Source organism: Carassius gibelio, chromosome A6 (genome assembly GCF_023724105.1).
Source record: "Carassius gibelio isolate Cgi1373 ecotype wild population from Czech Republic chromosome A6, carGib1.2-hapl.c, whole genome shotgun sequence".
Lineage (NCBI taxonomy): Eukaryota > Metazoa > Chordata > Actinopteri > Cypriniformes > Cyprinidae > Carassius > Carassius gibelio.
In genome coordinates, this window is record NC_068376.1 from 24,916,176 (window position 1) to 24,930,402 (window position 14,227).

Here is a 14,227-nt window from a genome sequence, read left to right on the forward strand (position 1 = left end):
ATATCTAAACACTAGATGACGCTATTCATCACAAAACTGACTGGGGCTGCTTCTGGCCTGGAAATGAAAATACCATCGATTCACTGGACATTTGTTAAGATAGAAAACCTCTCTCGTGTCAATATTATTTCTTAGGTTGGGTGATTTTATCAGGTCAGCAGCGCTCTGATTGACAGCTATCAGTCACGATTGCACTTCAGCACCACGGACAGCGCTTCGCCAGAGTGAAACTGCATGAACGACCACCAGGACTATGTGTTAAGACTGAAGTAAATGTAGATGCAAATACTCCTAGGTGTACATCTACTAAAAATCACCTTGGGACCGGTTTGTTAAACGTTACAAAATTGAAGTTAGATCTGAGAAAAGCCCTAAACTTTCGATTGGTTTGACATTTTGTATCTAAAGCAATGACATTTAGACATTTAAAGGGTAATTTAAGTCTCCAAATATTTTATTTCATTTCATTCAGTGTTGCAATTATTTAATTCACAATTTTATTGTATGTCTAAAGGAAATGTGTGCCTCAACTTGGTTCTTTAACACCTTTTAAAAATCTAATAAAACATAAGTAACTAATAGAGAGTGAAATTGTTGTGATTCTTAGTAAGCCTAAAAAACTATTTTTATTTTTAGAAGTGTTATACACACACACACACACACACACAATTTTATGTTGTACATGATATGTAGCCTATATAAAGTTGTATACAGATATCCACTCATTAAGCGTTACTGAAGTAATCGAGGTTACAGCTGATTGGCCCGCGATAGTGAACGTTTTAAGATGACGTGTAGCTTCGGCGTAGACAGCCTCGAGCCGTTGCGTTGCGGCGCGGCGCGTCGCGAGGCATCGGCCGCTTCTAGTATAGACGCGGTGTCAGGATCGCGCCGCTCTCCCTTAAGACGGACCCACCCTTGCTGTCACCGGAGGTTCCCATTTTACCCCCCCCCCCCAAAAAAAAAAAAACAAGAACGCACTAGACAAGACGGCTACGTGCTCCAACGCGACCTCCACATTAGACTGGATGCTTACATATACAGGCTGGTATTTATTCAGAAATTATGTTTCGCTGAAGTGTCTTGGATTGTTTTCGGCCTACGCGACCGCGATCGGATTAATAGAGACGGATATGTGTCTATTATTGTGTAATACACGTCGTTTTTCTTCGACAAATAATGGATTACCCAGCATCTGGTTTGAAGAATGAAGAACCGTACGACGCTGTTATAATCAAAACGATGCACGTGATGTCTTGGATCTCCAAAAGGCTCGAGGTATGGTCATATAAAAGAGTCGACTGATTGTTAAGGGCTGATTTTGTACATCAAACTGGGGGACAAGGACTGCTTAATGTCGGATTACAAAGCCCAGCTTGGGTTGTGCTTGCACAGATGGCGAACACAAGTGATCCAGGGGGAAGCATCCCCTCACTCCAGAATTATGCCATCACTGCGTCTGCGGTCAAACTGGCGTCTTTGGGTCTCATCACCTGCATCAGCCTGCTCGGGAATACCGTGCTCTCCGTGTTGGTGCTGAAAGACAGCTCTCTCCACAAGGCTCCATATTACTTCCTCCTCGACCTGTGCGTGGCAGACATCATCCGCTCGGCCGTGTGCTTCCCGTTCGTGATGATCTCCATCAACAGCGGCTCCGTATGGAGCTACAGCATCATCAGCTGCAAGATCATCGCGTTCGTGGCCGTCTTGTTCTGCTTCCACATCGCGTTTCTCCTTTTCTGCGTCAGCGTAACGCGATACATGGCCATCGCGCACCACCGGTTCTACTCCAAACGCATGACGCTATGGACATGCGTCGCGGTGATATGTATGGTGTGGACGCTCTCGGTCGCCATGGCATTTCCCCCAGTCTTCGATGTCGGGACCTACAAATTTATCCGCGATGAAGAGCAGTGCATATTCGAGCACAGATACGTGAAAGCTAACGACACTCTGGGCTTCATGCTCATGCTGGCCGTGATTGTGGCCACGACGCACGTCGTGTATGTCAAAATGCTGTGTTTTGTTTACGACCACCGTAAAATGAAACCCGTGCAACTGGTTCCGGCTATCAGCCAGAACTGGACCTTCCACGGACCGGGCGCGACGGGCCAGGCCGCTGCCAACTGGATCGCGGGGTTTGGACGCGGTCCGACGCCGCCGACGTTAGTGGGCATCAGGCAGGCGTCACACAACGCCAACCGGAGGCTGCTCGTGCTGGACGAGTTCAAGATGGAGAAACGGATAGGAAAGATGTACTACATGATCACGCTGGCGTTTCTGCTGCTCTGGACGCCCTATATTGTCTCGTGCTACATCCGGGTGTTTGTGAAGGGAAACGCGCTTCCTCAGGTGTACCAGACCGCGGCCGTGTGGTTGACGTTCGCCCAGGCGGGGGCGAATCCCATCATATGTTTCATATTCAATAAGGAGCTGAGAATGAGGTTCAGAGCATGTTTGCCGTGTTGCCTGACTACTCAAACACCCATGGAGCCATACTGCGTGATTTGAAGTGTTTTTCTCACTTATTTTCATTGGCTCTGTCTGCTTGTCAAACATACAGTGGCTCCAAAATGTACAGAAGAGACCTATGAGTGTTCAAACCTGTGTTTTCTTTTTACATTCCTATATTTGTCTGCTTCAAATTAAAGCTGTTTATGATTCTAATACTTCTTCACAAAAAGTGCTGCTTTAACAAGCCACCCTATAACGTTCATTGAAAACAAGGACTCACTCACTTACACGCGCACACATACATAAAACATAGACAACTGTTCCATCAAAATTCTTTTGCCTTATAAATCTTTTATATTTTAAGTTTAGGTTAAGTTAAGGTTTATGAGGCAAAGGTTTATGAAGATCCACATCCATATTTATGCAATCCACATATCGATGTAAATAATGTAAAAATATGATTTATTTATATTCTGGAATTCTTTATAACTGATATGTAATATATTTGCTATGACTTTTTGTGTGAACAAAATGGCCAATGTCTTTTTACTATCACATGGACTAAATGTGAATAAACCAAGTCCCTCTCACAGTCCCTTTAAATTGCTATTGGAAATTTGTTTTCAGTGGACACAAGCAGATTTGATGGGTCAGTGTTGAGGAGACTGATTTATATTTTAATTAAAATAAATGATTATAAATGCACTGTGTTGGTGTGCTAAAGCAGTACAAGAATCAAATGCAAAAACAAATGCAAGCAAAAGGCCAATGAGGCATTACAAGAAAGGGATTTTGTTGTCGTGTCAGACTAAACTGATGTTAAACATCTGGTTTTGTATATATTTCGCTAAGCCTTATGTGATGTTTCAGACTTGCTCATTCAATGAGAAATTTTTGGCTGTGTTTCCACCCAAACCCCCCCCACCCTTCAAACAGGCAGTTATATAATACAGAGCCCTTTTTTCCTGAACCTAACCTCAGCACAACTCCAGCTCTACATTAATGTGATCTGGTGCATTGCAGGCCACTAGAGATGCGAAATAAGATTATTTATCTTCAGTTAATGTAAACAGTGCATGCTGGGTAGCTGCTTTCTATGTAAAAGCGGGGGAAACCTGAAGAGGGAAATATTTCGGGTTAAAACATACAAGAGACAAGACCATAGCCACCATAGATATTGAAGGTGACAAGGTGTCCATAATATTTAGGCTAGCAGTCAACCAAAACTTTTCTTTCTACAGTCTGTTCTGAATTTTTTACACTAGATCCCCCAATCCTGGTCATGTGGTTACTTAAAGAATTTTAAGACATTTCATATATATATATATATATATATATATATATATATATATATATATATATATATATATATATATATATATATATATATATATATATATTTAAAGGAAGTGTTCACCCAAAAAAATAAAATAAAATGCTTATAAATTGGACATCTTGTGAAGTGAAAAGCTGCATGTTTGTAATAAACAAATCTATCATAATTGTTTTAACTTTAAACTGTTGCTTTCAGGCACCATAGTCCATAATCCATATTCAAACTTTCTCCAGTGAAAATGTCCATCCTCTATTGTCTTCTCACATCAAAATCCATTTAGAACTGTTTTGGACAGTTTTCGCTTGCTAACAGTGACCTGTGCATATTTTCTCCTAATTCAGAGTTTACTTTTTCACTCCACAAAGAAATATTATGGATAGATGACTTGTATTTTAGCTGGAAACAGTGGTTGGAGGTTAAAAATGTCTTGATGAATTTCTTTTTTACAAACATGCAGGTTTTCACTTCACAAGATGTTAATCGATGGATTGGAGTCGTGGATTATTGTGATGTTTTTATCAGCTGTTTGGGCTTGTCATTCTGATGGCACCCATTCGCTGTGATGCAATGCTTAATTTCTCAAAATCTTTTCTAATGAAGAAACAAACATCTTGGATGGCCTGAGGCAAATTACATTTTCAGCAAATATTCATTTTTGGGTGAACTATTCCTTTAACAGGAGAACGTTGTCACCAAATAATTAAATCTTTCATCATTTAAAAATCATACAGGATTGGAATGACATGAGAAAGTCAAATGGTAAAATCATTTCACAGAAAGAAACTGCATTATTGACCCCTGTTGTGATCATTCTGCATCTAGCAATATAATGAAAACCTCCATCAGCTAATTGTAGTGTTTTATTTGAACGTACTTTGTCATCCAGGTGAGACCCATAGGAGAGACAGAAATAGGCCACAATCTGCTGAGCTGTTAACACTACCTTATTATATATGAACAAACAATTTAGAACAGTTTCAGACTTGCTTTATTTGCTGCCATACTAATCAGAAAGGTAGCTGCAGTGCCCAGGGAAAACATATAGACTGAAGCACTTGCTTTATTAAAAAAAAAAAAAAAATTATTCACCCTGTATTCCCGCCTTGTGTAAAGATGCACCACACATACTGCCTTCTTTCTGGCCTCCTTCCAGCTAGTGCATTAAAACAGCAGTTATAGTCTGATGGAAATACATACTTATTTGAAAAGCAGGCCATGAATATTTTATCATGCAGCGCAGTGTAAACTTATCTCAGACTTATGGATGCAATATGCAGTTTGCTTTGTTCAAGCAATTGGGCTTTCAGAGACTCAAATGGTTTTTCAAAAGAAAAAGCCTGTTTAAACCTTTGAGAAAAGTTTGTATAATTGCTCTAGAAGCATGCCTGTTATTTAACAATGACACAATGGCTCTACACAGTGTTCCAGCTCCAGCACTCTCAATGTTCTTCAGTACAGCAATAGAGGGTAAATAAAGTGATGGTGGTCCTTTTCCCAGGACAGTTTCTTCACTGTGACACACTTAAGTGAGAAAAGAATACTATAATAAGCATTTTTAAGAATAGTTTTGTAGAGTAGTTTGACATGTTCTCTACAGGCCCACACAGTAATCCAGAAAATATGCAAGAGACTACTTGGATATTGGACCAGTTGAATACACAATTATATAATACAGAGCATTTTATATATTGTTATTTGCAGTAGTTAAATCATACCTATTAATTGTATTCAATACATTTGAGTGCACCAACAAAAAAAAGTACCATGGTAGTACCACAAATGATTTTGAACGTGCCAATTTTTGTATATGCTCCACACTAATACCATGCTATTATTTTAAAGTACCTTAAAATACCATATAAAGAATATGATATATAAATATGGTAATCATTACAGCTTTTTTTCCACACTTGAAATAGTGGGCCATTCTAAACTCAGAGTAAACCGATTCCAACATTACCTTGTTTCACCATGCTCATAAATTACCCTGGGTTAAAAATGATTCCTGGTTATTCATAAGATGACAATTCACATGCTTAAACCCTGTTCTTTTTTGAATATTTGCATTGTCAGCATCATTGTTTACGTGAGAGCTCTAGTTTTTCCTGAATGGACTTTTCAGACTATAAAGGTAAGGATAAGAATAGAACATTACAAGGATGGAATAAGTCTCTTTTTTAAGTCCAACTCATGCGTTTTCCATCACCATTTGCCACTTCTTTCCCAAAACGCTGCTAACCTTAGAAGGCTTTCAAAAACCCACTTCTAAATTGCAAGTGTGAAATGTTCCTCTACAAAGGTACCAAGGCTCTTGAAAGCATGCAATTTAGTGAAATTAAATGGCATGAAATCATAACTCGTAATAATAAATGAAATGAAATTACAGTGTACATCACCTGATAATAATAGAACTGATTTATATTTATGTAACCTTTAAGTGTTGCTAAAACATTATCAAAAATATAAAATGGGTTCAGTAAGAAACTAAATGATTGTGTTTTAGTCCTTGACTAATGAACTGTCAAAGAGGTGTTGCGCAGCGCTCTGAAAACAACCACCACACGTTGACCATACCTGTATGCTATACTTTAATAGCATTTATCTTAGTGTCAGGTTCAAATAGCTATTACGACCTGTAACCAAAGTTTCAGTGGCCCACATCTTTCTGTTAAAAAACACAGTTAATGGCTTATATACTTACATCATACTACCGTAGTGTATAATATTTTAAACAACCAAAATAATAATTGTAATATTTATTTATTTGGTCATATTCTGACATTTTGGCAATAGCGCTTGCATTTTATGATCTCATTGCCATAATTTACTTATTTACTATACTTATAATTTATTTTCCATTTTCCATAAAGATTAAATAAATTCAATAAAATGAATCTAAAATCAATCAAGAAAACACTTTTGCAACTATACACTTTGTACAAACATCTGCATGGTATACAGGTAAACATCTTCATCACAGGTACTGATCCTGGAATGGAAATGGCGAGAGACATTTGGACTTGCCATCAGCTATGGTGATGCAGGCTAAGTTGGGCAGACAAGGGCATGTGTGATGGAGTCTCCTGCCAAAGAAGGGCACCTAAACAGAAATGAAAGATTAAAAAACAGGAAGACGAGAAAAAATCATAATGAAAGTGAGGAAATGAACCTTGTGGCTCATTGGATGACAGTCTTCTCCCTCCTGACCCATTGGGATGCACATTCGTAGGCTCCGGATCCACAGGCTGACTGCACAACACATGCCACCTCCACACTGAGAGTCCTTCTCACATGCCTGCACACACACAGGTCTTAGGGCCCTTACTCATTATAAATACAACAGCATGTCTACTTTCGACTTTAGTTAGAAAACATATCAGTGTTGAAATGTTCAGTGTGTCCACCTCATGCAGTAAAATAGCACTATATGACCGATCTGAAATATTTTTAAAGCCCTGTAGTGAGTAGGAGGCCAAAAGTGGCATGGGATTTTCTCTTGTGGATCCAGGCAACTGATTTGCCTTGACAGAAAGTGTAGGATGAGTGTCTCAGTATGTGTGAAAATGCCATGCTGCCATCTCCATTAGGCCTGGGGTGTTCTGACAGCACTCTCAAATATTTTGGGAGTGCTGTAGGCTTTACTGTACTGACAGGTGTGGAGGAAATGCATTTCAGCATCCCAACGCATTCATGTCAAACAGCACGGCATCTCTACTGACCCTAAGAAATGCTCAGAGAGTTTCAAACTTTAGTATTGAAAATCCGTTTTATGCATGTAAGAATCTGTGCATATGTGCACTGGAATATTACATTTATTGTTTTATTTTTACATCCCTTTATTTAATTGTGTGATTGCACTAAAATCTGGAAACGTAATGTTAAAAAGAATAAAGCAGGACTTTGATTTGTTCTGTTGAATAATTCAGAATTAGCATATTCAAATATATGGGCTACACCCTTAATGGCAGTGTATGAGTTAAAGACCACCAACCCCCACCCCCCAAATTAAAATGTATAAATAAATAAATAATAATTAAAAAATCATGAGGCATCACATATGTATATATTACAAAATAAGAGGCATAATATATCTATCTATCTATCTATCTATATAGATATAGATATATATTATGCCTCTTATTTTGTTAAACTAAAATTTAATTAACATAGTTACTGCAAGGGATGTATAAACTAATCTAAAATATACTCAAATATGTATTATATAATATAAAACTATAATTTAAATATACACACATACATAAATAATAAACAACTCTCCCCTCAGTTTAACACCAATGATAGTGCCACATTGCAGACAAAAAATATATTATAATTTGTTCTACAGAATGCTATAGTGAAAAAAAGATCTACAGCAAAGCATTACACTTAAATGGCGCGGCATTTATAGAGGTCTAAATAAATTATAGATGCAGTAAATAATTAAATGCCTTAAAATGAAGTGTAATATTCAATCATTCAATCAAATATGAATCAAATATATATATCATTGACTTCCAAAATACATTACTACTAGGAAAAAATAGATAAAAGCAGTCATTTAGAGTAATAGTTCTATAGTTTTCAATCCAGTTAACCAGACTGGCTCTTCAAGTTCAAGTAAGGGTCACTCACCCCGGTGATGACTGCAGTCGAACTACAAGACACCAGCAACAGGCAGAGACAGATCGAAATGTTGGATGTCATGGTCTTCAAATGCTGGTGTCAGAGGTTTCTCTCCCCTGAAGTGGGGGGGTCCAAGCACAACAAACTGCCTTCTTCTCAGACACACCAATCAAATACTTTAAGGTATAGTTTTTCTTCAGGTGGCAATGTCCCACAGGTACAAATGGTCGTCACGAAATATGTGAGTATATGTATGTACTGTATACTCCAAAATGGGAATAGAGGCAGCTTCTCAGTTGTTCTGATGAGGGACAGATGGTTTATAAGCACTGTCCTTCATTCCGAGTTATCAGTGAGTCACGTCTTCATACGTGAAAGAGATGGAGTACGAAAGAGAGGAACAAAGAAATCCAAGGTAATAGAGTTGAACTCCCATCTGCCTGACACACATTACACCCCTCGCATCCCAATTATAACATTCCTGTATACCTAATAATATATTTCCCATTGTCCCAACCTGGTCTGTTGCAATTTAAATGCATATATTATTTGCATTTAAAACAATAATACGCAATTTTAGAATTAAAAAGTCCTTGTGCATGTTGTGCATTTTTTATGAATTACTGTTATATTAAAATATAATAAGTTGACCTGTAAAAGCAACAATATTTCCCCATGCATGCAAACCTGTTTGGACCTAAATTTCATTTCACGAATCTGTCAAAAATGATGTGTGCCACACAAAATATATATATTTTTAAAACCCCACTCCTGGGGTCTTTTTTCAGTTATTTTTATTCAATACTTGCTCTAATGAATGGCTGAAATGGCAATGAAAAATGGTGAGGGGAAAAAATGCTATGAATGGTGTTGGTTCACCAGGCCAGGGATGGCAACGTCAGATGGAAATGTCCTTGAGCATTAACAATGGTGGTTCAAGGTGGAGAAGAAGTTGAAAAGATCCTTTACGCACAGTGAGTAATGTGAAACAGCTGCCTGTCAAATTGTGATCACGGAAATTTAGAAAGCACCCAAAAAGATACACTTTCTATTTGGGTATAGACAAATAAAAACACAAAACAGCATCTTCTGAAAACCATGGAAATTCCCACTATGGTGTCCTTTACACCACTTCTCAAACTGTGTTTAAAAGAACGATGTATTGGAAATGACAGTGATGATTAAATTAGCCTTTAGTCAAGGGTTATGGTACAGTAGATATTTTATGTGCTAAATAATATTTTCTACACATTTTGCATATTTTGACAAAATTGCTGCTTGATTAGAATTTATGTACCATAATATTTTGTTCATAAGTAATATTTACCTTATTTTGCAGTTTTCTTCACACATCACATGCTTCAAACTTCATCTCAATCTTTCTCTTTGGTAAACTATTAAATAAATAAATATATAAATAAAACCAATTATTTTCTCACAATTTATATGGTTTATTTATTTCACTCTCTCTAGAATATCATAGTTTTAGTTTTAACTTTTTTAGTTTTATTGTAATAATTCATTTTTTTATGATGGTTTTTAATATTTAAAGATTGGGACAAGGCATCGCTGGGAAAAGGATTAAAAAATAAGTTTATGCATATGCATTTGAAAAGTATAGCAACCATAAAAGGTCTGATAAAATATCCTTTAAAGTGACCTTCGTGTAGCAAAAATAATGAAATCTATTAATAATAAATAACTCCTGGGAAATAAAAAGTCTGTAATGTTTAAGCAGTGCCCATATAAGTGTGACACTGGCTTAAGTGTCCAAATACTCTTGTACATGGACTGACCCCTTCATTTCATTATGGAGTTTTGCCAATTATGTGTCCACCCACTTGTTTGTACACCTATCTGCCTGAAGAGTAAAACAAACACCAAATATTTGCTTTACAACTGACTTGGCAATGGCCACTGGCCCATTACATTTGAATAGGCAGGTAATAGCAGCAGCAATTTGTTCAAGCACATCCTTCTGCTTCTTTGTGGTTTGCACAATTTAGTTCAAAAATGTAGTTTTAAGTCCATTTAAAAACACCTCAGCTCTGCTTTCAAAATAGTGGACATTGTTGCCAGCACAGTAATGTAATTTCAGCCTCATTAAGGACTTATTAATATCCCATTAGTGCCTCTCTTTCTTTCTATTTCTCTTTGTGTGCCAGGTGTTTGGCCTTCTTCCCCCACACTGCTTCTCTTCTACATCATCTCTAAGCTATTAGTGCCGGCATTTTTTGACTACAGCCCAAGAGTGATGAGAATGGTTTAAGAGGACCATATGAGCAGAGGTCCAGAATTGCAGTCTTGCATCGTAAAACTCAGCTATACACGTTTATCAAAGCCTTCTCTGTAGTATCCTGGTTTGTTAACAAGACCCCCATAATCCAGTGCCATAATCCTTTATTATGCTTGAGTAAACGGAGCAGATGGTTTAGAGACGGGATTTAAGCAAACTGTGGTAGAGATGATTACATAGCAGCTCTTTTGTGGCCTATGAAGGACTTACAAAGAATTAGTGGGGAGAATAAATGTTTAATGCTAAACAGAAACCTAACAAAAAAAAAAAAAAAAACAGATTTGCCAAGGTCTCAAATGAGAAAGAGAATAAGAAGAGAGAGTTCTGACTCATCCATTTTTTTAAAGATATTTGATGAGTAACATAAGGTTCAGATTTATCGATCATTCGTTTATCATTGTAATTATAACATGACAGGAAAGTTCAAAAAGCTAGTGGTCTGTATTATATGGATGCAAGGATGGAACAGTTTACAGGTGGATGAATAGGATGGGTTGATGGATAGAACAAAATAAAAATATATGGATGGATGGATAGAACAAAATAAAAATGTATGTTTAAATTGATTGATGGATGGATGATAGAACAATAGAATAATATACAGATGGATGGATGGTTAGAATTACAGAACATTATACAGATGGATGGATGGATGACTAGAATGACAGGACAATATATGAATGGATAGATGGATGGATGGATGATAGATAAACAGAACAATATACAGACTAATGGATGAACAGATAACACAAAATATAGTACAGTTGGAAGACAGGAGAGATTGACGGGACAATATACAGATGAATGGATGGATGGATGGCTAGAATGATAGAACAATATACGGATGGATGGATGGATGGATGGATTATAGACTGATACTGTACATGGATGTACACAATGATAAAACAATATATGGATATGGAAAGATGGATGGCTAGATATAATGATTAACATATACAGATGGATGGATGAATGGATGGATGGAACAATAAAACAACATACAGATGGATGGATGTAAAAGAACATTTTGGAATTCATTTATGTTGCATATGTTTTCTTACTACATGCAAGGGACTAAATTCATGAACACAGACCGACTCAAAAACCCAGATTTATTAAATATTGAAAAGATTTTGTTTTTCTCGAACTAAAATAGAAACTCCAATGAAAGAAACACCTTTCTCTGGAAGCATTTGAATATTATGCCATCACGTTCTGGTTTGCTACCCTCGGCAGGTGTCAAACTGAGGGTGAAAAAATCATGCATATAACGCAGTCTCTTTTTGCTGCGTTCCCCACATCAGAATGGCTTTGTGTGGGTGTGCGACAGTTGGAATGATGCAGAGGAAGTGTAGAAGTGTCTTTTGGTGTCATATCAGATTACCGAGTGCCCCATCGCACTGTAAAACCTCATGAACACAGAAATGATTGAAACAATAAAGACCAGCAGGGATGTGTTTACATCCAACACCAATTATTCCACCCACTTCTTAGTGTTTTAAATGTGGATGGCAGACTTTACCCTCCTATGTCCTTGAATGTTTTTTATGCCTAAAAAGTTTTTGCATGTCAAATTTTAATTGAATTGCAAATAAAAATGAATTGTTCGTCATAAGAAAGGTAACTTAGTTTTTTTTTTTAAATACAGTAATATATGTTTGTGAATTTCTTAATGTATAAAACTACCCATAGGCAATCAATAGGCATAGTAAGCTTGGTCTCCACATGCAGGAAGTTAAATTGCATTCAAATTAATATTACAAATAATACAACAAAATGTTGAAATGTTCTACTACTTTGAAATATTGATGAAAATATGAACATTGTGTTAAAATTAAATAGCAGAAAAAATATTGTTTTGAGTTTTCTCTCATTTCCAGAGCACAATTTAATTAAAATTTAACAGTTTACCTTATTTGTGCATATGAAAGTAAGAAAAATAAAACTTTTAACTGAATGATATTTAGGGCATCATCCAGAAATAAAAAAATCTTCAGCTTCTTTCAAATAGCACAGCCAGATGCTCTCTGGCTCCCTGGTCGCCTTGTCTAATTATTTCTCCCTGTAACAAGGCCTACGTTTGGATCATAGCATCATATTTTGTGCAATTTCTTCTTTCTATAAATGGTTCTGAGGTTCAGTAATTTACTTGTCTTGTAATTCAGTTAAAGTTATAATAACCTAAATAAATGCTTGACTTTAATTAAATTTTAGTTTGCCTCTGAGACTCTGCTCATTTTAAAATGTTTAGATGCCCATTTATTTTACAGTGTCAAGGTGCATATTTTGGATGAAAAAAATTATACAATTCAAAGATATATAATACAATTAATACAACTGTTATACATGTCAAATATTTACATGCTTAGCAGTGAGACCACAATTAACAATTTATCAGTATAGGCCTGACCTGAGAAAAAGGTACCATCTTAAATCTTGTAACAGTTTTCGTAACACATACTGCTTTGTCTTAGTTGGGCAATAAACCCAATGTCTGCAAGATTTGTTCTAAAGAGAAAATAAAAGAAGTGTAGAAGAAGACCCAATGGACACTGGGTAAAATTAGCATCTCATTACTTAATAAGCAAAATGTGCACAATAGCAATCTTTTTGTGTGCATGTATGTTACTGTGCATTTCAGGGAGGATATTTTATTTGTAATTTAATTCACCCCCTAAACTTAAGCTACTCTTTTGGTTTTGTGCTATATATCCTTTATGAGACTGATAATAAACAAATATAATTTTCAGCTTGGGAAATGATACGATTTAGACTATACCCTGCATTGACATGCCACAGTCCTTAAAAGACATAAATATGAAAGATCCACCATGGAAATAACGTTTAGTTCTGCAAGGGTAGTAGCTCATGTCCTCCTGGCTGAGATCCTGACAGCCTTGGCTTCTGCTGTCATAACAGAGGAACAATATGTACAAGACATCATGAAGGTCTCCAAAACAGCTGCAACATCAAAGTTTTAGTGAACATTAAAGTACGCCATGCACTCAATCTCTAATGCCACATGTTCATCTTGAACTGAAATAGACGATCATTATTAACCCATTTGTGGCCAATTATTTTCTGAATGGTTTTTATGCATATGTTACTAGTGTCCTATGTGAACATATTCTGCATTTATTTCCCCCAGGTTTTTTATTTATTTAATTTTTTTCTTGAAAATCATATTCAAATATGTTGCAAAATGCGCAACAATGTTGTATGCACCCCTCCAATGTCAAATTTGAATAGGAGGAGAGTATTTGGCATCTAACTCAAAATAACTAAATAATAGAATTTAGAAAATATCACATCTATAAAATAAAAAAGGTCTAAATTAAGTTTATGCATTTAGCAGACGCTTTTATCCAAAGTGACTTACAGTGTATTCAGGCTAACAGTTTTTACCTAACATGTGTTCCCTGGGAATCAAACCCACAACCTTGTGCTGCTAACGCAATGCTCTACCATATGAACTTGTCTGGATTTTAACATTATAATGGAATCATAAGCTACTAGTC

General features: G+C 36.5%; 2 protein-coding genes across 2 annotated transcripts; one reads left to right on the forward strand and one right to left on the reverse strand.

Moving 5' to 3' along the window:
• The first annotated feature begins 932 nt into the window (after positions 1–932).
• Positions 933–3,159, forward strand: LOC128015853 (probable G-protein coupled receptor 173). Its single transcript, XM_052600063.1, has one exon. It carries the CDS (start codon positions 1,396–1,398, stop codon positions 2,509–2,511), a length of 1,116 nt encoding a protein of 371 aa, XP_052456023.1. The 5' UTR covers positions 933–1,395; the 3' UTR covers positions 2,512–3,159.
• Positions 3,160–4,763: 1,604 nt separating this feature from the next.
• LOC128015156 (toxin MIT1-like) lies at positions 4,764–8,711 on the reverse strand. The gene is made up of 3 exons (XM_052598837.1): positions 8,423–8,711; positions 6,960–7,085; positions 4,764–6,890 (listed from the first exon to the last, which is right to left on the reverse strand). Exons 1-3 carry the CDS (start codon positions 8,492–8,494, stop codon positions 6,765–6,767), a joined length of 324 nt encoding a protein of 107 aa, XP_052454797.1. The 5' UTR covers positions 8,495–8,711; the 3' UTR covers positions 4,764–6,764.
• Positions 8,712–14,227: the final 5,516 nt, after the last annotated feature.